Source organism: Taudactylus pleione, unplaced genomic scaffold, assembly GCF_031769625.1.
Source record: "Taudactylus pleione unplaced genomic scaffold, aTauple2 ptg000170l, whole genome shotgun sequence".
Classification (NCBI taxonomy): domain Eukaryota; kingdom Metazoa; phylum Chordata; class Amphibia; order Anura; family Myobatrachidae; genus Taudactylus; species Taudactylus pleione.
In genome coordinates, this window is record NW_028284572.1 from 1139107 (window position 1) to 1161253 (window position 22147).

The window sequence follows — 22147 nt, forward strand, 5'->3', positions numbered from 1 at the left end:
GGGTATTTTGGATATCGGAATATTCCGTATTTTGGAATATTTGCATACCATGAAATACTTTGGGAATAGGACCCAAATCTAAACACAGAATGCATTTATGTTTTATATACACCTTATACACACAGCCTGCAGGTACTTTTATACAATATATTCAAAAATGTTGTGGCTCAAACACAGTTTGTGACCAAAGAAATGCACAGTGCTAGGTATTGGGATTAACAGGTATAATCGCAGCAATCAAATAGAGGATATGTCAACCTCACAAAACATGAAAAGAGGATAAATTATTGCGCTTAAAATACCCCTGTCGGGACATAAACCATACACCAATAACAAGCAAATCTGTTTAATCAGTTAATTGATATTCTAGCAGCATAAATATAAATCAAGTCTAATAACCTAGGACAAATTCAGCAGTAATAGTATTGATACATAAATGTACAAATTAACATAGAACACAAATGTATCCTAAAATCAGAGCTGACCAGGCTCAATAAAAGGAAAAAAGAAAAAAGAAAAACATAGATAAAAATGAGAAGGCCAGCTTATGATTAAGACACTGTGGGATTGTGTAAGTGTAGCCTCCAAAATTCAGTTTTATCATCAAGTGGTACATAAAGACACAATAAATTGAACAGTTCGATTCAATCACTGGGAACTTAATGATGTGTGGTAATCCAATACTAAGTAGTCACTGATACCAGTATTCACAGATGTATTGATTGAACTGAAAATCCACTAGTGGTACATTTGTGAGCAGGTGAACACCAAGATATAGTGGCTAATTGGCATATAATATCACCTCAGTCTTGTTACCAGGAACCCCGATCTGTGGTGTCTTAGTCCAGGACTACAGCGCTAGTTCTCTGTAGGCAATAGCATACAGCTGGCGTGTGCCCTGCTATAACCTCACTACGATTCCGGAGGTGGCAGTGGTCTGTGTGCAGGTGGGTGGTAGCTTCCCGCCGCATCAGACCTCTCCCCAGCTGCTCTGCCATTAGAGTCACCTGCAGCGGCTTGCCGAAGTGTCTGTGTTAGCACGCACGCTGTGGACTTCAGCAGTGTATAGCCACCAGCAGCTCTGTGTCTCCAGCACACATAAAGCCGCACTTGCCTGTAGTCCCACAGGTGACGGCGGTTTTAGGAAGCCAGTGGGGTAGGTACAGTCCCAGTGTTCGACCCGTCTCCACAAGGTATGGGAATAGATAGTAACAGTGTGTGGTACAATGCAACAATCCTCCAATGACCCTGTAATTAAGAGCAACAGCAAAGCGTTTCAGCTATCTCCTTAGCCTGTTTCAAGCTGTAAACAAAGTTTGTGTACAGAAATGAAATTAATTTATGTGTTATATACACCTTATACACACACAGCCTGAAAGTAATTCTATACAATATTTTTAATAATTTGTGCCTTAGAAAAAGTCTGTGTACATTGAACTATCAAAAATCAAAGGTGTCACTATCTCAGTCATGCCAAAAAAATTCCATATTTCGAGAATATTCCGTATTTCGGAATATATGGATATGGGAGACTCAACCTGTAATGCCAAAAGTGGCAGTATGTAATTAAGCTATAAGAAAAAGACCTAATGTAAACTGAGACTTCATCTGTAGACTTAAATGGAACAATTATAGTTTAAAAATATGTAATATATTTTTAGCCATGGGGCAAATTCAGGTTTCTGGAGGGGTGGGGGTTCCAAATACTGAATGTCAGGATGAAGCACACTTGCCTACTCCCCCAGACCAGCCAGTTGGCTCCCAAAAATCGTGTGACAATCCCGGCTGCCCAGAAGAGTGGGCAAGTCTCCCAGAACTGACCACTAAGCAAGCAACACCATCACCATCAGTGAACATCTAAGTTATATGTATAATGTTTGGTTCTTGTAGAAAACAGTATTACACTAGGAGCATTTGTCTTACTTCTCTCGGTCCTTTTGCTGCAAGGAATTTTCTGCCCTGGTGTAAAGGACTGAAAGATTTAGGGTCTTTCTTCTTTCTCATAGCTGCATGGAAAGAAAAAATAGATATTGTGATATTAATTACAACAGTATGGATAGGCATTGGTCTGATCCATTCTATGTACTTAGAATAAGCCCTGTTTCATGCATACAAAATAAGTTCAGTTTCATAAGCCCAAAACCTTGTTAGTTACACACTATAATAAAAGACTTGTCCAGAAAATAAATCCAATGCTCATTTTTTTTCTGTTCTAGCAAATGGCAGTGAGGTCCACATTAGTAATGTGCGCTATGAAGACACTGGTGCATACACTTGCATTGCAAAGAACGCAGCTGGGGTGGATGAGGACATCTCTTCTCTCTTTGTAGAAGATTCAGCCAGAAAAACACGTATGTACAGAATGTTGTAATTAGAGAAACAATCAATAAAATATAAGACCATATTTTCAAGTTGTATCCATTTTACTCTGAGTACACATCTGTAATCCTCTGCTTCAGACAGGACTGCTTTAATTGTTATTTCATGTTTAAATAGCACATGAGAACAGGTCTGGAAATGAGCATGTATCCAATGGCCCTAAATACATTTCTCATGTTACTCACAACTTGGAGCACCGCAAAAGTTCTTGAGCTTTCAGAATACTGCCCATTCCATTCACTTGCTTTATTGCTCGTGAACACATTGGGAATGGCTAGGCAAGCTCCAAGCATCTCTAGAATATAGGTGAAACCCCATTTAACAAGTACATATCAACTGCATTTGCATTTGACATGGGGATCCCTGGCGCTTATACATTACATGGTAACCTAAAACAAATAACAGTGGGTATAAGGACTTGAAGAGCAAGGCTGTGCTTGACTAAGATTAAATAAAATTTCTGAAGTAATCAGTGTTAAGAATTGATCAGATACACTTTTATTAGTAAAATATGACAAAAGTCTGGCACCATCTAGTGACATTTTGGTGATCAGGATAGTTCTTATTATGTAGTCCTCACTGTCTGCATTAAAGGAAACTCCCAACAAAGCTCTAAAATTAACCAATCTCCAAACACTGGAGGACCGCCAATGAATGAAAATCAGACTATAGTGTGATACATCAAATAATTGGGTACAAACTAATACATCTGTGTTTTCCAAACTGTCCCAGAAAAGGTGTGTTCACAGAAAGAAAAGGGAAGTGGGTGAAATTATACAGACTTGGTGAACATAACTTACATTATTATCTATGAGATGTTGTTTACCATCTGAATTTTCAACCATGGAAATGTAATAAAATAAAAAACATGCAGAGTGTGTTGCTTTACAGCTCAGTGTTTATAAAATGAAATGTGCTCTCACCTAAACTTCTTCTTGCATAGGACTTATCAATGAAATTAACTATTTGATGCGTTTGGCAATTTTTATCTAAACAAATAAAATCAGCAAATTGTATACTATTTTGAACCTTAAAATCAGGTACAGTAAGTGGGAGTGGTGTTTGCAAGGGTCTGGGCACTCTGCAATGGCTGTAACTGGGACTCCATTTTTATTTGAAAATATGCTGTGAAATCTAGCTAAATGTGAGTGCATTATTCTCCTGTGTGGCTTTAAGGTTCAATACAGTACTGAACCATTGTTTATACAGCCATGGCCAAAAGTTTTGAGAATGACACAAGTATTGGTTTTCACAAAGTCTCCTGCTAAAGTTTTTATGATGGCAATTTTCATATACTCCAGAATGTCATGAAGAGTGATAAGATGAATTCCAATTAATTGCAAAGTCCCCCTTTGCCATGACAATGAACTTAATCCCAAAAACAACATTTCCACTGTATTTCAGCCCTGCCACCAAAGGACCAGATGACATCATGTCAATCTTTCTCTCGTTAACACAGGTGAGAGTGTTGATGAGGACAAGGCTAGAGATCACTCTGTCATGCTGATTGTGTTAGAATAACAGACTGGAAGCTTTAAAAGGCGGGTAGAGCTTAAAACCATTGTTCTTTCCCTGTTAACTATGGTTACCTGCAAAGAAACACGTGCAGGCATCATTGCTTTGCACAAAAAGGGCTTCACAGGCAAGGATATTGCTGCTACTAAGATTGTACCTAAATCAACCATTTATCGGATCATCAAGAATTTCAAGGAGAGAGGTTCAATAGTTGTGAAGAAGGCAACAGGGCACCAAAGAATGTCCAGCAAGCGCAAGGACTATCTCCTAAAGTTGATTCAGCTGCAGGATAGGGGCACTACCAGAGCAGAGCTTGCTCAGGGATGGCAGTTGGCAGGTGTGAGTACATCTTCACACACAGTGGGCGAAGACTTTTGGAGGATGGCCTGGTGTCAAGAATGGCAGCAAAGAAGCTACTTCTCTCCAGGGAAAACATCAGGGACAGACTGATATTCAGCTAAAGGTACAGGGATTGGACTGTTGAGGACTGGAGTAGAGTTATTTTCTCTGATGAATCCCCTTTCAGACTGTTTGTGGCATCTGGAAAAACGCTTGTCCAGAAAAGGAAAGGTGAGCGCTCCCATCAGTCCTGTGTCATGCCAACAGTACTTCTCAGCCAAGGGAGTGGGCTCACTCACATTTTTGCCTAAGAACACAGCCATGAATAAAGATTGGTACCAAAATAACCTCCAAGAGCAACTTCTCCCAACTATCCAAGAACAGTTTGGTGATGAACAATGCATTTTCCAGCATGATGGAGCACCTTGCCATAAGGCAAAAGTGATAACTAAGTGGCTCGGGGAACAAAACATCGAAATTTTGGGTCCATGGCCAGGAAACTCCCCAGACCTTAATCCCATTGAGAACTTGTGGTCAATCCTCAAGAGGCAGGTGGACAAACAACAACCCACAAATTCTGACAAACTTCAAGCATTGATTAGGCAAGAATGGGCGGCCATCAGTCAGTAGTGTTGATTGACAGCATGCCAGGGCGAATTGCAGAGGTCTCGAAAAAGAAGGGTCAACACTGCAAATATTGACTCTTTGCATAAACTTAATGTAATTGTCAATAAAAGCCTTTGACACTTACGAAATGCTTGTAATTTTACTTCAGTATACCATAGTAACATCTGACAAACAGGTAAGCAGCAAACTTTGTGAAAACCAATACTTGTGTCATTCTCAAAAATTTTGGCCATGGCTGTACATGTTTTCATCAAGCACCCTCCCACAGCTGAATAACCACATGGAAGAAATGATCTCACAGGGAATAGGTTAAATCCTTACCTTCAACAGGTTACCATTGCTAGAGAGCAGTTTGCAGTCTCCTCTCTCTGCTATATATGCTGGGTACTAGGACCCAGAATCAGAGAGAAGTGCGACCTCCGACCTGATGACATCACTGCTGGCTACTGCTCATGTGCAGCTGGTGCCATCTTTATTGTGTAGAGATGTACAGTACTGAGCTCCTCAGGTGAGACACCTATATATTGCTGTTAACCCTGCAATACTGCAATTCTGCTTACCGCTGATACTGATCTCTGTTACCTGTTACCCTATTCATATCAATAAACCCAGCATCCTGGTTAAGGACTCTGTGTGGCCTGTCACTTTCACATTCCGTTTGACACCTATTGTTACCACCACCCCAATAGGCTATATCTGTAAGCATAACACACCCACTCCAGTCTTTTCTTACATTATTACGTTTCTTATTATCTGTGTATACACAAAAAATACTACTTTTTGCATCTAGTTTTCTATATGTTGCGGAATGATAGAATACAATATATAAATACACATGCCTGTGGATGACATATTGTGAACACCTTTTCTGGGTGAAAACACATATTTATTAGTTTAATACTTTTATTACTAGGTGGCTGAAAAGAGGTCAAGGATAAACTACTACTAGGACAACAGACAATGATCTATAGCTATTGTTTCTCTTTAGTGGTACACAACATGTTTTGACTGTACAGATCAATTCAAATTATATGTACAGGTCTTGCTACAAACCTGGAGACTGTGGTATAATGATTGGACAGTAAGTATTACAGTATTATCCCTACATGGTGCACATCTTAAATATCAGGTTATTTATTGTTTCTATAACTTACTCATGATTTGTTCATATTCTTTGACATATTTAGTAAATTGATTGCAACATGTTGTGTTAAGTGAGTGGGAAATTGATTGATGTATATCTTGAATTACATAAAAAGGCTTGAAAATGTAGTAAATATATACAGTAAGGGGCCTATGCCTCAAAGCTTGATGAGAGATAAAACTGTGAGAGAAAAAATATTAACCAATCAGCTCCTAACTGTCATTTTTCAAACACAGCCTATAAAATGTAAGGTAGAAGCTGATTGGTTGGTGATTTATATCTCATCATTTTATCTCTCAACAAGCTTTGATACATAGGACCCTAAGTGTACTGTACATAAAATAACAGCAGAAAACACTTTAAAGGGTTAAGCTTTACTACAGTACTGTAGACAACTTTGGGCACTGTTATGCTTAGAATACTGAGAGAAACAATATCAGGCAATATATATATGTGGTAATCCTCAAGATTTTAAAGGATGAATAGAAAAAAAAGAAATGATGACAACATTTTTAATGTTTTGTGATGAGATAATAGAAGAACAAAACTGGAGTCAGCTAGTTCAGAATTCAGGTTATTTATTATTAGTATGTTAACATTGAGTTTTTGAAAAGGAAATAACCTCTCAGAATAAAGTAAAAGCAAATAAACATATTATACATTACATTATGATATAACATTATGGTACAAGAGCAGATTACAATAGAACTGTACAGAGTATTAAGGGCCTGATTCACTACCGATTGTTGCATTCTGCTTCTTGCGCGAACCGGCCACTGCGATTGGGACTATGTAGACCCATCGCAGAGTGATTGACAGGAAGTGTCGGTGTAACACAGGTGTGCCAGTGCGTTTGAACGCCGTTGCCTGGGTGTGCATAAATTATCCACTGCGATGCCATACGCAGCTTGAGTGCTCATAGCGTTTGATGAAGTTAGCAATTTCTGAGTAAGGTCAGAGCTTGTGCAAGTGTGCATGAGGCTGCGACGATACTCAATGTTACTGATGGTTTCGCAGTCGTGCTAAGGATTACGGATGTATGTAAGGTAAAGTTGGCGTCCCTTTGAAGTGCTGTGATGGCATAGCGATCGCAATGGATTAGCATACTATCACAGCAAGACTGCGTGCATAATCGCTATTGCAATCGCAGTTGCGATCCGTAATCAGACACTAAGAGCAGGTCTACAGTAAGAAAGACAAAAGTTACACTAATGAGAATAAGTATCATTACATTTTTGTGCCAGAAAAAAGTGCAATTAAGGTCGTAGAAGGTGCAAAGTTTTTTTTTATACAATTTATTATTGATCAACACTGCACTGTCTATTTATAATTAGGGAAACCAATCCCGCGATCAGGATTCATAGGATCCTGGGATATAGGGCAAAAGTGGGATTTCTGTCCCTGGATTGGTGCCTCCAATTACAGGATTTTCGGCTCTGTTGGCTCAGACGCTGCCCCCAGGCCTCCTATGGCTGTGCGGCCGCATGTGACTTCATAGAGGTCATGCTGTGCAGCCGCAAGCCAGCCTGCCCCCCTGGTAACCTGGACTAGAAGGCTCTGTGGAAGAGGTGACTGCTACTCAGCTGCAGTGTCCCATCACTTTACAGTTGTCCATACTGCAGCAGTCAATAGCATAATTCTGGAGATACAGGAGATATAGGTGACCATGATAAGATGAAGACTAGATAAAAGGGCAGCAAATATCTGCAGGAACTTATTAGCCATTTTAATGAGCTTAATGTCTGTGTGCTGTGGGTGACTGGCATAATCCTGGATATTTTGAGGGGATGTAGTCTGCATCCCAGTGTGCGGGATGCCGACGGTCGAAATACCGGCGCCAGAATCCCGACCGCCGGCATCCCAAAGGTAAGTATCGGGGGTTAGGGGAGGGTTAGGTTTAGAGTTTAGGCACTAGGGGGAGGGTTAGGCATTAAAGGGGAGGGTCAGGTTTAGGGTGCGGGGAGGGGGAGGATAGGTTTAGGGACTAGGGGGTGGTTAGGACTAGGCACCAAAAAGGGAGGGTTAGGGTAGGGTAGGGAGAGAGGGTGGGTTAGCATACCGACCAACAAGTGTCAGTATGTAAACCCTGTTTGGATCCCGGTGTTTAGATTCTGACTAATGGGATCCTGACTACCGGCAACCCACACCCAACCCATCTTGGGAATACCAGAATTTAGATTTTTTTTTAATCTCAAATCCGGGATTGAAAAAATTAGATATGATTGGCCTCCCTATTTATAATATTTTTATAGTGGGCATTTAACACTGGGTGCACGGACATAACCATTGGTATGATTATTATTGCAGATAAACTGTAGCAATACTGGAGACTACTTTGATAAATCCTGTTTGAGTTTATGCATATTATCAGACTTTTAAGTATAGATTAGCAAAATATGTCTATGCATAGTTGCAAAGAGTATGAAGTAGGTAATGCTGTAGAAGATGTTGCCATTATGGCTTATGGACAAAGCAGGCACTGCTTTTGAAAGACAATGAAATAAAGATAGAGCATGCCTTTTTTTGTCACATAGTTACATTGAGTATCCATGCCAGGCACCCATTGTTAAACAATGTACCTGAGCAGTCATATACTGTAAGTATGACCTTTGGGAGGTATGCATGATCCATAATGTGAAGTAACTAGAGATAACAAAAATAAAGTACTATATGTAAATGTATGTACAAACTAACCAGTGTACAGATATGTGCTCATACTGTGGCTTCAGTCACTCCAAAAAGACCCTATCTGTGCACCTGGACCGGGGCATCATCTTTTTTAATTTTGCAGTGGTACTGGAGGTACTTGTGGGCCCTTAATGCCACACATGCTGGTATTTGTGGTTCTCCAAGTATGGGCATGTGGAGAACTACCATATCAATTAACTATTTTAATCTCAATTTTCCATTTAGTTCATAATGAACATATATCATTATATATACCTTGAATATTTGAAACACTTTTGTAGTTAGAACTAATTTAGCTTGCAGTTTTATTGCAATAATAACCACATCAGCATTTATTCTAACTTGAAATAAAAAAATATATAATTTTTTCTGGCCGTTACTGCTGATGTTTCATTGTATTTTATGTTACTTAAAAAACAGCTATGTCATTTCAGCACTTAACAATGCCTTTTTGTTAATTTTTAAAGATATAATATACAAGGATACTTAATTTTATGTCTCTGCTTGTGCTCTGTATGTAAACAAAATGATTCTGACATTACTGCTTGCTGAGACACTAATGTATGCAAAGAAAACTACTGAAATATAGTACATCTTTTTAAAGAGCTTTTACAAAGTTAGAGTGAAAATAAGTAATAAATCACATCAGTTTTATATGCAAACACCTAAACATTTTAAATTGCCTGGTGTATTTATGTGAAATTATAATTGTTCCCTTTTATGTGCATATTTTGTTCTAGGAAAATGGTAACCAAAGCAATTTTTTTTCTATTGCTAGTGGTACTATATGCTGAAAATACTGGGCTGCAAACTTACAGCTTGAAGGCCAAATTCCTCATTTGGGGTTGAGATTTAACAAACTATCTAAAGAGGATTCTAGCAATCATTTATGTAGTAAATTCTATAAAATGTTAGCTAGAATCTGATTGCTATGAGCAATATCAGCTTTATTTGTATACTGTGAGTTTAGTTATCTTTAAATGTGTCCTCCCTGCAGAGCAATATAGTTTTACCACTGCTATTAATTCAAAATTATGCCAGTGGTGGATCTCCCAGAGGCAGTGGAGTTAGTGACCTCCAGGTGCCAGCTGTCAGGGGGGCACCAGTATGCAGGCCCGGCAACAGACAGGTACAAGGGGAACACAGATATATCCATCTATAATTGCTGCCTGCATGATGCTGATCACTGCAGCAACACAAGCAGAGTCTATAGAAGGATCTAACTGTGGGGTCTGAGGAGCCAGTTACGTATCTTCAGGCACCGTTGGCTCCCGGTGCAATAAAGTGTTTTTTGTCTATTGTGAGTCGCCATACGCAAAACTTTATTCCATCAGCTGCTGGTGGTGCCTGAAGATGTGCGACATGCATGACATCATGATGTCACGCCACTTTGCACCACAGAAAAGGAGCCATGGTGTGAAGAGGAGCAGCTGGAAGACCCAGAAGAAGGTGAGTGCATGTGACCTGGAGCTGGAGGGATGCGGGGGCAGGAGCTGTAGAGACACTGCAGGGTTGGCTGGAGACATACTGGAGTGGCTGAAGAGGCAGAACAGGGCTAGCTAGAGAGACAATGGGGGGCTATAGAGACAGAAGCAACTGGCTGGAGCTGGAAAAACACTGGGGGACTGGAGCAAGATGGAAGGAGGGAATCACCATATATTTAGCCTCTGGATGCCTGGCATGAATTTACCTCCCTGACGAGGCTCAACATTTTGCAGTATTTTGCATCAGCCGCTGGCGGTGCCTGAACATGTGTGATGCAACATGCATAACATCATGATGTCAGGCCACTTGCACCACTGAAAAGGAGCCATGGTGCGAAGAGGAGCAGCTTGAAGACCCAAAAGAAGTTAAGTGCGTGTGGTCTGGAGTCGGATTGACGTGGTGGCAGGAGCTGGAGAGACACTGCAGGGCTGGCTGGAGAGACAGAAAGGGGCTGTCTGGAGAAACACAGGGAAGGGGGGGGGGCTGGAGCAAGATGGAGCCATGGGGGCACCACCATTTATTTTACCTTCAGGTGCATAGCAAGAATTTACACCCCTGATGAGGCTCAACATTTTATAATCAAGTTTGAGAATAAGTAATCTATTTAGACATTTCGGCGTCTATTTTTGTTTTTATAAGTACCGGAGAATGATTCTATCCTCACTTACAGTTTATCAAGTAGTTAACTCCAGAGAACTCACAAAATTACTTAGATTAACTAATGTCATATCGGGATGATTTTAGCTATACCCAGCAATGGTGACTAGTGAAGCTGGAGAGGATATGCAAATCCAGGTCAAATCACTATATGTATGCTCATATAACATTAACCCTTTGCTGAAAGTTTAGGCTACTGTGGAGAGGAATAAGTCTCGCTTTGTCAGCTTTCGCTGAGTCAGCTTGAAAAAGTCCAAAGTGATGGATGAAATGTGTAGCTGCCCTATAACCATGCTCGCTGTGTCCAGTCAGCCCAGAAGTCCTGCACAAACAATTGCAACCAAGTACTGGTGTCTAATACAGCAAGTGATGTGCACAGTTTAAACATGCGGCACACAGACCGGAGATCGAAGCGGCTAAAACAGTGACAGCTGCCATCACACAGCATAAGAAGCCAACTATACAAGTAAGCGCTACTGCAGTTCCCAGTCACAGTGCTCAATTTGGCCATCACCCAATAAGGACCTTATATCCTACAGAACCTAAGTCTTTCCAAGTAATCCATTACAATTTAAAGCATTGGATACATTGTCCAGTAGATACATTTTTGCCTATCAGAAGGATAAAGGACATATTTAACCGGCCAGCTAACTTCTAGTTGTGCCTGCATGTCTTCAGTTAATAACCTATGAGTGACTGGTCACTACTTTATAAAGTAGTGACTTTATAAAGATTTTACATCCATTTTCATTCAATACTAATGCCAGCCCAAAAACTGGGTGCCAATATTCACAATGTTGACATTCTAACAATGTCAAGAGATTCAAAAGCGCCAAAATCACACCTGTGAATAAAGGCTACCTGCTGCAAATAAAATATGAGTATTGCTAAACTCACAACAATCAATAATATAAGAATTAAATGCACTGGTAGTCCTATTAATTGGCAGCCAATAAGTTACAAAACAATAAAATGTATTGAAACAACTCAATGGAGGGTTAAGCCCAAAGTGTCAGATACATAGGATAAGTAACAACGTAGTTACACTGCATAGGAAATATTCAAAGAGTACATTTAAATGACACACTCTATTATAGCAAAACAGGTGTCCAGTCAACATGTGATAGTAACAAGTGATAGGTACTATCTCGTTTATAAAGTAGTGGATATGCACCTTTACAGAACTAACCACAGATCTTCTGTGTATGTATTCTTGCTCAAATCCTTCTGTCTCTTCGTGTAAACCCAGATATGCTCAATGATGTTGAGATCAGGCCTCTGTGGGGGCCATATCATCACTTCCAGGACTCTGAAGTGATGATATGGCCTCTGAAGTACTCTAACGCTGAAGATAGTTCTTAATGACATTGGCTGTATGTTTGGATTTGTTTTCCTGCTGCAGAATACATTTGGAGCCAGTCAGATGCCTCCCTGATGGTATTGCATGATGTATAAGTACCTGCATGTATTTCTCAGCATTGAGGACACTCTTAATCCTGACCAAATACCCAACTCAATTTGATGAAATGCAGCCCCAAACTTGCAAGGAAGCTCCACCATGCTTCACTGTTGCCTGCAGACATTCATTATTGTATCGCTCTCTATCCCTTTGGCAAACAAGCTGTCTTCTGTTATAGCCAGATATTTAACATATTAAATCATCAGTCCAGAGCACCTGCTGCCATTTTTCTGCACCCCAGTTCCTATGTTTTCTTGCATAGTTGAGTCACTTGGCCTTGTATGGCTTCCTGGCTGCAATTGTTCGATGAATACCACTTCTGACCAGACATCTCCAAACAGTAGATGGGTGTACCTGGGTCCCACTGGTTTCTGCCAGTTCTGTGCTGATGGCACTACTGGACATCTTCCAATTTTGAAGGGAAGTAAGCATGATGTGTCTTTCATCTGATGCACTAAGTTTCCTTGGCTGACCACTGTATCTATGGTCCTAAATGTTGCCCAGTCTGGTTTGAAATCTTTGCCTGGGAGAGACCTTGCTGATGAGGTATAACTACCTTGTGTCTTGTTGCTGTGCTCAGTCTTGCCATGTAGTATGACCTGTGACATGAAACTGTCTTGCACAACATCACATTTGTAGCAGAGTTTGGCTGTTCCTCACCCAGTTTTAAGCCTCCTACACAGCTGTTTCTGTTTCAGTTACTGAGTGTGTTTCAACAAACATATGAAATTATGCTCATTTTCACCATCTTGGTATGATTGCTTAGCCATACACCTGACTATAATCCTACAAAATCCCTGACTTTGTGCAAGTGTACCTAGAAAAATGTATGCTGTTTTGAAGGCAAGGGTGGTCACACCAAATATTGATTTGATTTAGATTTATCTTCTGTTCATTCACTTTGCATGTTTTTTAATTGATAAAAACAAACTATTAACACTTTTATTTTTTTTAGAAGTATTTTTTTTTGTATATATACAGTAGGCTTTGTAAGTGTATACAGGCTTGGACTGGGCTGCCAGGGATTCTGTGAAATCCTCAGTGGGCCCCTCTGAATCATAGCCATGTCCCCTATAATGGGAGGGCGAGGTCTTTGGTGCCACTCCCCTATAATGGGAGGGTGTGGCCTACGGCACCACTTTGTAATTACATGGCAGGCTGCAGTGCAGCTGCTTGCCAGGCAGTCATCAAGGCTGTGCGGGACTCGGCCGGCAGCTATGAGCAGGACTGTGGAGTACAGTGCAGTCACTCAGACTCAGCACTCTAGTGCACTACTGGGTAATCCCAGTAGTCTGCAGTGGGGTCAGAGGAGCATGTGCTGATCTCTGATTGGAGGAGCCCATCACATGCTCATCTGTCCTGGAGTTTAGCAGCAGCACAACCTCATGGGTGTGACTCATTGTGAGGCTGTGACTGCTACTCTGCTGGCTGCCTGAGGATGCTGTTGGTGAACTCAATGTGTGGGCACTACCGGAGGCATAATGTGTGGGGACTACCGGAGGCATAATGTGTGGGGACTATAGGTGGCATGATGTGTGGGCACTACCGGAGGCATAATGTGTGGGGACTATAGGTGGCATGATGTGTGGGCTCTAGAGGTGGCATAATGTGTGGGCATTACAGGTGGCATAATTTGTGGGTACTATAGTGTAGCATATTGTGTGGGCACTACAGGTGTTATAATGTGTGAGCACTACAGTGTAGCATAATGTGTGGGGACTAGAGGTAGCATAATGTGTGGGGACTACAGTGTAGCATATTGTGTGGGCACTAGAGGTGGCATAATGTGTGGGCACTAGAGGTGGCATAATATGTGGACACTACAGGTGGCATAATGTGTGGTGCACTACAGTGTGGCATAATGTGGGAGGCAGTATATTGTGGTATAATGTAGATGCACTACACTGCAGCATAATATGGGGGGCAGTGCAGTGTAGCATAATGTTAGTACATGTGTAGTGGTCTCATTTTTCCACAAGTGACCAGCATTGCAAAGGTTACTGGGTGGCTCACCACTACCTCTCTGACTTCTTTGTGCTTACCACTATCTCCCTGACCCCTCACCACTACCTATCTGCACTACCTCCCTGATCCCTCCATACTCACCACTACCTATCTGCACTACCTCCCTGATCCCTCCATACTCACCACTACCTATCTGCACTACCTCCCTGATCCCACCATACTCACCACTACCTATCTGCACTACCTCCCTGATCCCTCCATACTCACCACTACCTATCTACACTACCCCCCTGACCACAATCACCACTACCTTTCTGTATTACCCCCTGACCCCTCCACTACCTCTCTGCTCTAGCCTTCTGACCCCTGCATACTCACCACTACCTATCTGCAATACCCCCTGACCACTGTATACTCACCGTTATCTATATACACTACCCGCGATCCCTCCATACTCACCACTACTTATCTGCACTACCCCCCTGACCCATCCACAATCACCACTACCTATCTGCATTACCATCTGACCCCTCCATATTCACCACTACCTCTCTGCTCTAGCCTATCTCTGATTTTTCATTCTAAGATGCCATGAGTGCCAAACCTTTGCACTGTACATTCTTTTTGAGAGGGCATAGGCAGGAGTTAAACATTGTTATTGGGAGTTCCAGACTACCTATCTGTACTACCTCCCTGATCCCTCCATACTCACCACTTCCTATCTGCACTACCTCCCTGATCCCACCATACTCACCACTACCTATCTGCACTACCTCCCTGATCCCACCATACTCACCACTACCTGTCTGCACTACCTCCCTGATCCCTCCATACTCATCACTATCTATCTGCACTACCTCCCTGATCCCACCATACTCACCACTACCTATCTGCACTACCTCCCTGATCCCACCATACTCACCACTACCTATCTGCACTACCTCCCTGATCCCACCATACTCACCACTACCTATCTGCACTACCTCCCTGATCCCTCCATACTCACCACTACCTATCTGCACTACCTCCCTGATCCCTCCATACTCACCACTACTTATCTGCACTATCTACCTGATCCCTCCATACTCACCACTACCTATCTGCACTACCTCCCTGACCCATCCACAATCACCACTACCTACAGTTAGGTGCATAAATATTGGGACATTGACAGAATTTTCATATTTTGGCCTCTATTCACCACCACAATGGCTTTCAAATGAAACAAACAAGATGTGATTTAACTGCAGACTTTCAGATTTAATTTGAGGGTAATTACATCCAAATCAGGTGAACGGTGTAGGAATTACAACGGTTTCTATATGTGCCTCCCACTTTTTAATGGGCCAAAAGTAATGGGACAAACTAAACAATCCTAAATCTAACTTTAACTTTTTAATTCTTTGTTTCAAATCCTTTGCAGGCAATTACAGCCTGAAGTCTGGAACGCATAGACATCACCAGACACTGGGTTTCATCCCTGGTGATGCTCTGCCAGGCCTCTACTGCAAATGTCTTCAGTTCCTGCTTGTTCTTGGGACATTTTCCCTTCAGTTTTGTCTTCATCATGTGAAATGCATGCTCAATCGGATTCAGGTCAGGGGATTGACTTGGCCATTGCATAACATTCCACTTTTTAGCCTTAAAATACTCTTTGGTTGCTTTTGTAGTATGCTTTGGGTGATTGTCCGTCTGCACTGTGAAGCACTGTCAAATGAGTTCTGAAGCATTTGACTGAATATGAGCATATAATATTGCCCAAAACACTTCAGAATTAATTCTGCTGCTTTTGTTAGCAGTCACATCATCAATAAATACAAGGGAACCAGTTCCATTGGCAGCCATACATGCCCATGCCATGACACTACCACCACCATGCTTCACTGATGAGGTGGTATGTTTTGGATCATGAGCAGTTCCTTTCCTTCTCCATACTCTTCTCTTCCCATCATTCTGGTACAAGTTGATCTTTGTCTCATCTGTCCATAGGATGTTGTTCCAGAACTGTAATGGCTATTTTAGATGTTGTTTGGCAAACTCTAATCTGGTCTTCCTGTTTTTGAGGCTCACCAATGGTTTACATCTTGTGGTGAACCCTCTATATTCACTCTTGTGAAGTTTTCTCTTGATTGTTGACTTTGACACATATACACCTACCTCCTGGAGAGTGTTCTTGATTTGGCCAACTGTTGTGAAGGGGTTTTTCTTCACCAGGGAAATAATTCTTCTGTCGTCCACCACAGTTGTTTTCCGTGGTCTTCCGGGTCTTTTGGTGGTGCTGAGCTCTATCCGGTGCGTTCTTTATTTTAAAGAATGTTCCAAACAGTTGATTTGGCCACACCTAATGTTTTTGCTATCTCTCTGATGGGTTTGTTTTGATTTTTCAGCCTAATGATGGCTTGCTTCACTGATAGTGACAGCTCTTTGGATCTCATATTGAGAGTCGACAGCAACTGATTCCAAATGCAAATGTCACACCTAGAATCAACTCCAGACCTTTTACCTGCTTAATTGATAATGAAATAATGATGGAATAGGCCACACCTGTCCATGAAATAGCTTTTGAGTTGATAGTCCCATTACTTTTGGCCCCTTAAAAAGTGGGAGGCACAATAGAAACCGTTGTAATTCCTACACCGTTCACCTGATTTGGATGTAATTACCCTCAAATTAAATCTGAAAGTCTGCAGTTAAAGCACATCTTGTTTGTTTCATTTCAAAGCCATTGTGGTGGTGAATAGAGGCCAAAATATGAAAATTCTGTCAATGTCCCAATATTTATGCACCTGACTGTATCTGCATTACCCCCTGACCCCTCCATACTCACCACTGCCTCTCTGCTCTAGCCTATCTCTAATTTTTCATTCTAAGATGCCATGAGTGCCAAACCTTTGTACTGTACATCTTTTTGTGAGGGCATAGGCAGGAGTTAAACATTGTTATTGGGAGTTCCAGACTCCTAAAGGATGGATTTATATATATATAGATAGATACACCCCCTCCAGTGACTGGCCACACCCCTTTGTGGGCCTCTATTATTGCATTCCCCTGTGGGCCCTTACACCACGAGTATATAACTTTATTCTACCGCACTGAGTGGATTTTATTGCTTATCACAATATGTTTTGGTGAGCTTTTAGATAAATTTACTCAGTCAGCTGACCTAACCCTGGCAGGTGATGTAGTACAAAGACATATATACAATAGGCTTGTTGGCAGTAAACACACTGTATAGCAAAGAAGGCTCCTTAGGACATTGCAGGGACATGCAGGTTTTATCTGCAACTGGAACTGGTAATTACAGTATTACCAATGCACCTTCAATTACATTGTATAAGGGGAGGAGATATTTATCAAAGCTTGAAGAGAGATAATATTGTGAGAGATAAAGTGCCAACCAATCAATTCTTAACTGTAATTTTTCAAATACAGCCTGTAAAATGGAAGTGAGAAGCTGATTGGTTAGTACTTTATCTCTCACAATTTTATCTCTCTCCAAGCTTTGATAAATACCCCTAATAATACAAAAAAAGTGTGCAGTGAGGTATGTATAATATAGATGGCAATGTGGCATCATGTAGGAAGTCCCATCATACTGTAATTTACTTTGGGGCCCTGTTTTGTATAAAATCTACCCTCAGTAAAAGTCACATATAAAGGGAGTTCGAGAAAGTCCCTCCGCAGTGACTGTGTGCTAAGTATGTGACAGTCCAAAATTCAAATAAGGGAGCCACACCAACTGCCAGTGAGTCCCGGTACGGCGATGTTTGGCAGCATTTGTAGTGGCAGTTGGTGTATTTGAGTTTTGGACTTTCCAGCAGTCCCACCTCTGGAGCCATCACTGTCTGCACACACTTAGCACACAGTCACTGCAGAGGGACTTTCCAAACTCCCTGTGAATGCTAATTGCTTATATTTTTAGCAACTCTGGATGTTCTAATAATCATTAACCTGCAAGATACAGTAATAAAATGTACCTTATTAACATAATTGGTATTACATAATAATAATAGTAACAAGCCTACAAAGTAAAAAAATACAAACTGCTTTAAATGGGCAAGATCAACTGCAGAACAGCAAAATGGATAAAAAATTCAAATACTGTAAAATAGCAAAAGTGTGAAGAAGAAATTGCCCAGTACATTACAGTACTAGCCTTATTGTACATTACTGTTGACATATCCTGGTCCTGTTTAGATCAAAGTATCTCTGAGCCGTGAATTGTACTCTAGTGACTGATCTGACATCTCCCAGGCTTCAGACAGGCCACTGAACATTTGTCAGGTCTTCACAACACACTGCAAATTTCTGTCTTCTTACATGGAGGGTGAATAACTTTTAGTTGAGCCTTATTCTGACTCTAAGGACTGACTTACTGGTTATGTATGTGGTTATGTATTACGTTTGATCTACATTGTAAACTGCCTACTTGAAAGAAAGTTTAATCATTTTAACAGTTACATAATCAATGTGTCAGTGCACAGTACATACATAAACAATGTTGAGCTAAATGTGCTGACATAATCATTGTTTGGGGCCCAGTGCTGCTATGATCAATGTTTGTGTGTAGAATGCAGCATGCTGGGGCCGCAGTGCATGAAAAAATGTCTGCTTGGCTGGGTAGTAATGTGATGATCATTGGAGGTGACCTTAAAACTAATAGGCAGCCCAAGGGCCCATTTGGTTTTAATCAATCTCTGACATTTAAAAAGTAATAAAACAATATAATTCACAATGGATTAAGTATTTCATGTTGGAAAGTGTCAATATATCCCAATCTCCAGCTAGGATAATGGAATCAATATAGCAAATTGAATGTGTGTACTGTAATATAATTCATCCTGTGCCTAGATAAATAAAAATGGTGGCTACTGTAAAATTACTATTGTATTATAATTGTACAGAGAAATCAAATACTGAAAGGCATTTCCTAAATGCACCAGACACACACTGCAACACACACAGTACAGACAAAGGTGCATGTCTACAGTATCTTACTTTCTCAGGAGATACATCTGCAAATTACAGTAGCAGTGCCGGTAGGTGTGTGCAGAGATGGAAACGTTGTGTCATAAATTAATATGCAACCTTTTACTATAACACCCTTTTCATAAAATACACTTTTACATTTGTCACTTAGAATACATCAGGACTGCTTTTATTACATGTATAGGTTGTATCTTTTAGATATGTTTTATTCCATTGTTTACACCTGCAACATGGAGGCCCAATTATAGCATGGGTTCCAAAGACTGACACTCTGAAGTAGTAAAGAACTGAAGTTCTTTAGTAGAGAAGAAATACCCATGACCCACAGTGCATTGAATGCCCATATAAATTAGCTCTCACTGCTGGTTTATCTCATTAGAGTGATCTCCTTCCACAATAATGAAGGCACTTGCTCTGCAAAATGAGGTGTCTACTGCATATATTACTAGAAATTCCTTAACTCCACCCAACACCTTCCCTCTGGCTTTGTAAACTTTTCCCTCTCCACAAACACCACCAGCCCACTTTGTAAATCCATATGTTTCTGCAGGACTCTGTTCACTGACTTACAGTGAGTCCACAGTGACTCCATAGGGGCTTCATTGGTGGATTAAGATCAACAATAGATATAAATTGGAAATTGTTACCCCTATAGCATTTCAGTTTAACTTCCTCCAAAAGATATTAGTATTACTGACTAAAGCAACTGAACTGGCCACCTGTTTAAAGAGGGGAGCGGTACAAAAAGTCGAGGGCCGAAACTAGGCTTTTTGTCACCCAGGGCAAGGCCATAATTTGGTGCCCCTCCCTAAAAATAATACAACTTAGAGAACGAAAAGGGTGTGTGGTTTTGTGACACAGTAACACATTATGCCACAGTAAGGCCCCTTTAACATTATGCCACAGTAAGGCCCCTTACACATTATGCCACAGTAAGGCCCTCTTTACATTATGCCACAGTAAGGCTCTTTACACATTATGCCACAGTAAGGCTCCTTACACATTATGCCACAGTAAGTCCTCTTTTACATTAAGCCACAGTAAGGCCCCATCTTCCTTCTCTTACCTGCCAGGGCCGTGCGGTGGGTGAGCTCGGGGTGGTGCAGGACAGGGCTGCCACACGCTGGGGAACTGTCAGTACTGCTGGTCTGCGAGCACTGATTGGCTTGCGACCGGCGCCACATTAGACTGACGGTGTCTCTGTGCCTCTCAAGTCCGGGATGTGGCTCCAAACCCACAAGAGCAGTAACCTAGCCTCCCGGACGCCTCTCCCAGTACCCCCTCAAGTCCGGCACCCGGGTCACATGCCCCCTTGGGCCCCTCCAGTTGCAGCCATGAAAGGTCGACAGTATAAAGGTCGACATTCAGAACATCAATCAGTTCTGAATGTCGACAGTAAAAAGGTTGAAGTAGTCATTAGGTTAACCACTAAAATTTCAACACTTTTTTTGTTATTTTAGTCTTACCCTAAACCTAACTCTAACCCTGAACCTAACTCTAACCCTCAACCTAACCCTTAAAATAATGAAACACAACAGGTGTCATATTTTTAGTGTCCACATGTTAAATGCCGACCTTTTGGCTGTGTCGACCATTTAACCCCGTTGACATAAATACATGTCGACAAAATTATTATCAGCCTAATAACCATGTCGACTTCTTTACCGTTGACATTCAGAATGTGTTGGCCTTCTGGTGTCGACCCTCTAAAAGTCGATAAATGAATATCCTTTAAAGAGAAGTGTTGCTTCTTTCATATGAGGGATATTGAATCTTTTATAAGACCGAATGGCTGGGTTTAGGGCCTGTTTACTGACAACAGCATTCTAGCTCTAATACTAGGCAGACTCCCTATCCTTGCAGTGACTGACCAAATATATTTTCACACTTCTTTTTTTTATATAAATTGTTTCTTTATTGAAGCACTATAATTGTAAACACAGTTACAACAGTACAAATAATGCACAGGCATATTTAGTTTATACAATAACAGTGACATAACTATGACATGTATAGTCCACAAATATTATCATCAACATATCACTGCATGATTATATACAGAACAATGTGAATATAGAAAATATCAGCATGAGTACCTTACGTGAGCCCGGGTCCTCAACATCGTGTCATAACTCTCTACAAATTGACCAAATATTTTTAAAGCAAAATCAGGGGGTCTCCTACACATATAAGTGTTTCGTACCAGAGTGTATTTTTAAAACATTTCCCTATTTGTTCTTTTAATGATTGGGACAATGTGTCAATATAATTTTCCCAAGTGGCAAAAAAGTTTCTGTAAACTTTTCTTTTTGCAGCGAGGCTTCCAGCCACTCCATTTGGAAGATATGAAAAAGTTTTCCCTGAAACATAGTTAATGTAGGTGCTGTAGCCTGTAGCCATACTTGCAAAAAAACATTTCTTTGCTACTGCTGATATAATAATTAATATTTTTTTAACTCCTCTTGGATGTGATACCAAATATTGCCCACTCAGGTGTTAATGGTAGGCAATTCACCAAATATCTGTTGACATAATTCCCTGCTATAACCCAAAATCCTCATACTATTGGACAACTCCATAGACAATGCATTTGTTCTGCATCTGGTGTTCCACAATGAAGACAATTAGAAGTTTCTAGCAATCCCATTGCATGTCTACAATTAGGGGTGAGTTAGGTTCTGTGTATCACATATAAGAAGAGTTCTGTGTAAGATGTAGCTGGCACCAATTTGATCGATTGCTCAAATGAGCGTAAAAAGTCGTCTATAGATAAAGATGGAAAATGTTCTTTCCATTGTGCCAAACCTGTTCTTTGAGTGTTATAATTTAATGATTTTCACACTTCTGTTGTAAAAATCCATGACATGCAGTATATGTAAGTATTTGGAGATAACTGAGGA

The 22147-nt window shown here is 40.9% G+C and overlaps 1 protein-coding gene across 2 annotated transcripts in view; it reads left to right on the top strand.

Annotated features, from left to right (window-relative positions):
* The window catches only part of FSTL5 (follistatin like 5), a 658814-nt gene that overhangs the window by 539457 nt on the left and 97210 nt on the right, over positions 1-22147 (top strand). For both annotated transcript variants that reach the window (XM_088475339.1, XM_088475340.1), the window contains exon 10: positions 2217-2351. In XM_088475339.1, the coding sequence (XP_088331465.1) occupies positions 2217-2351 (135 nt within the window). The remainder of the gene's footprint in view (positions 1-2216; positions 2352-22147) is intronic.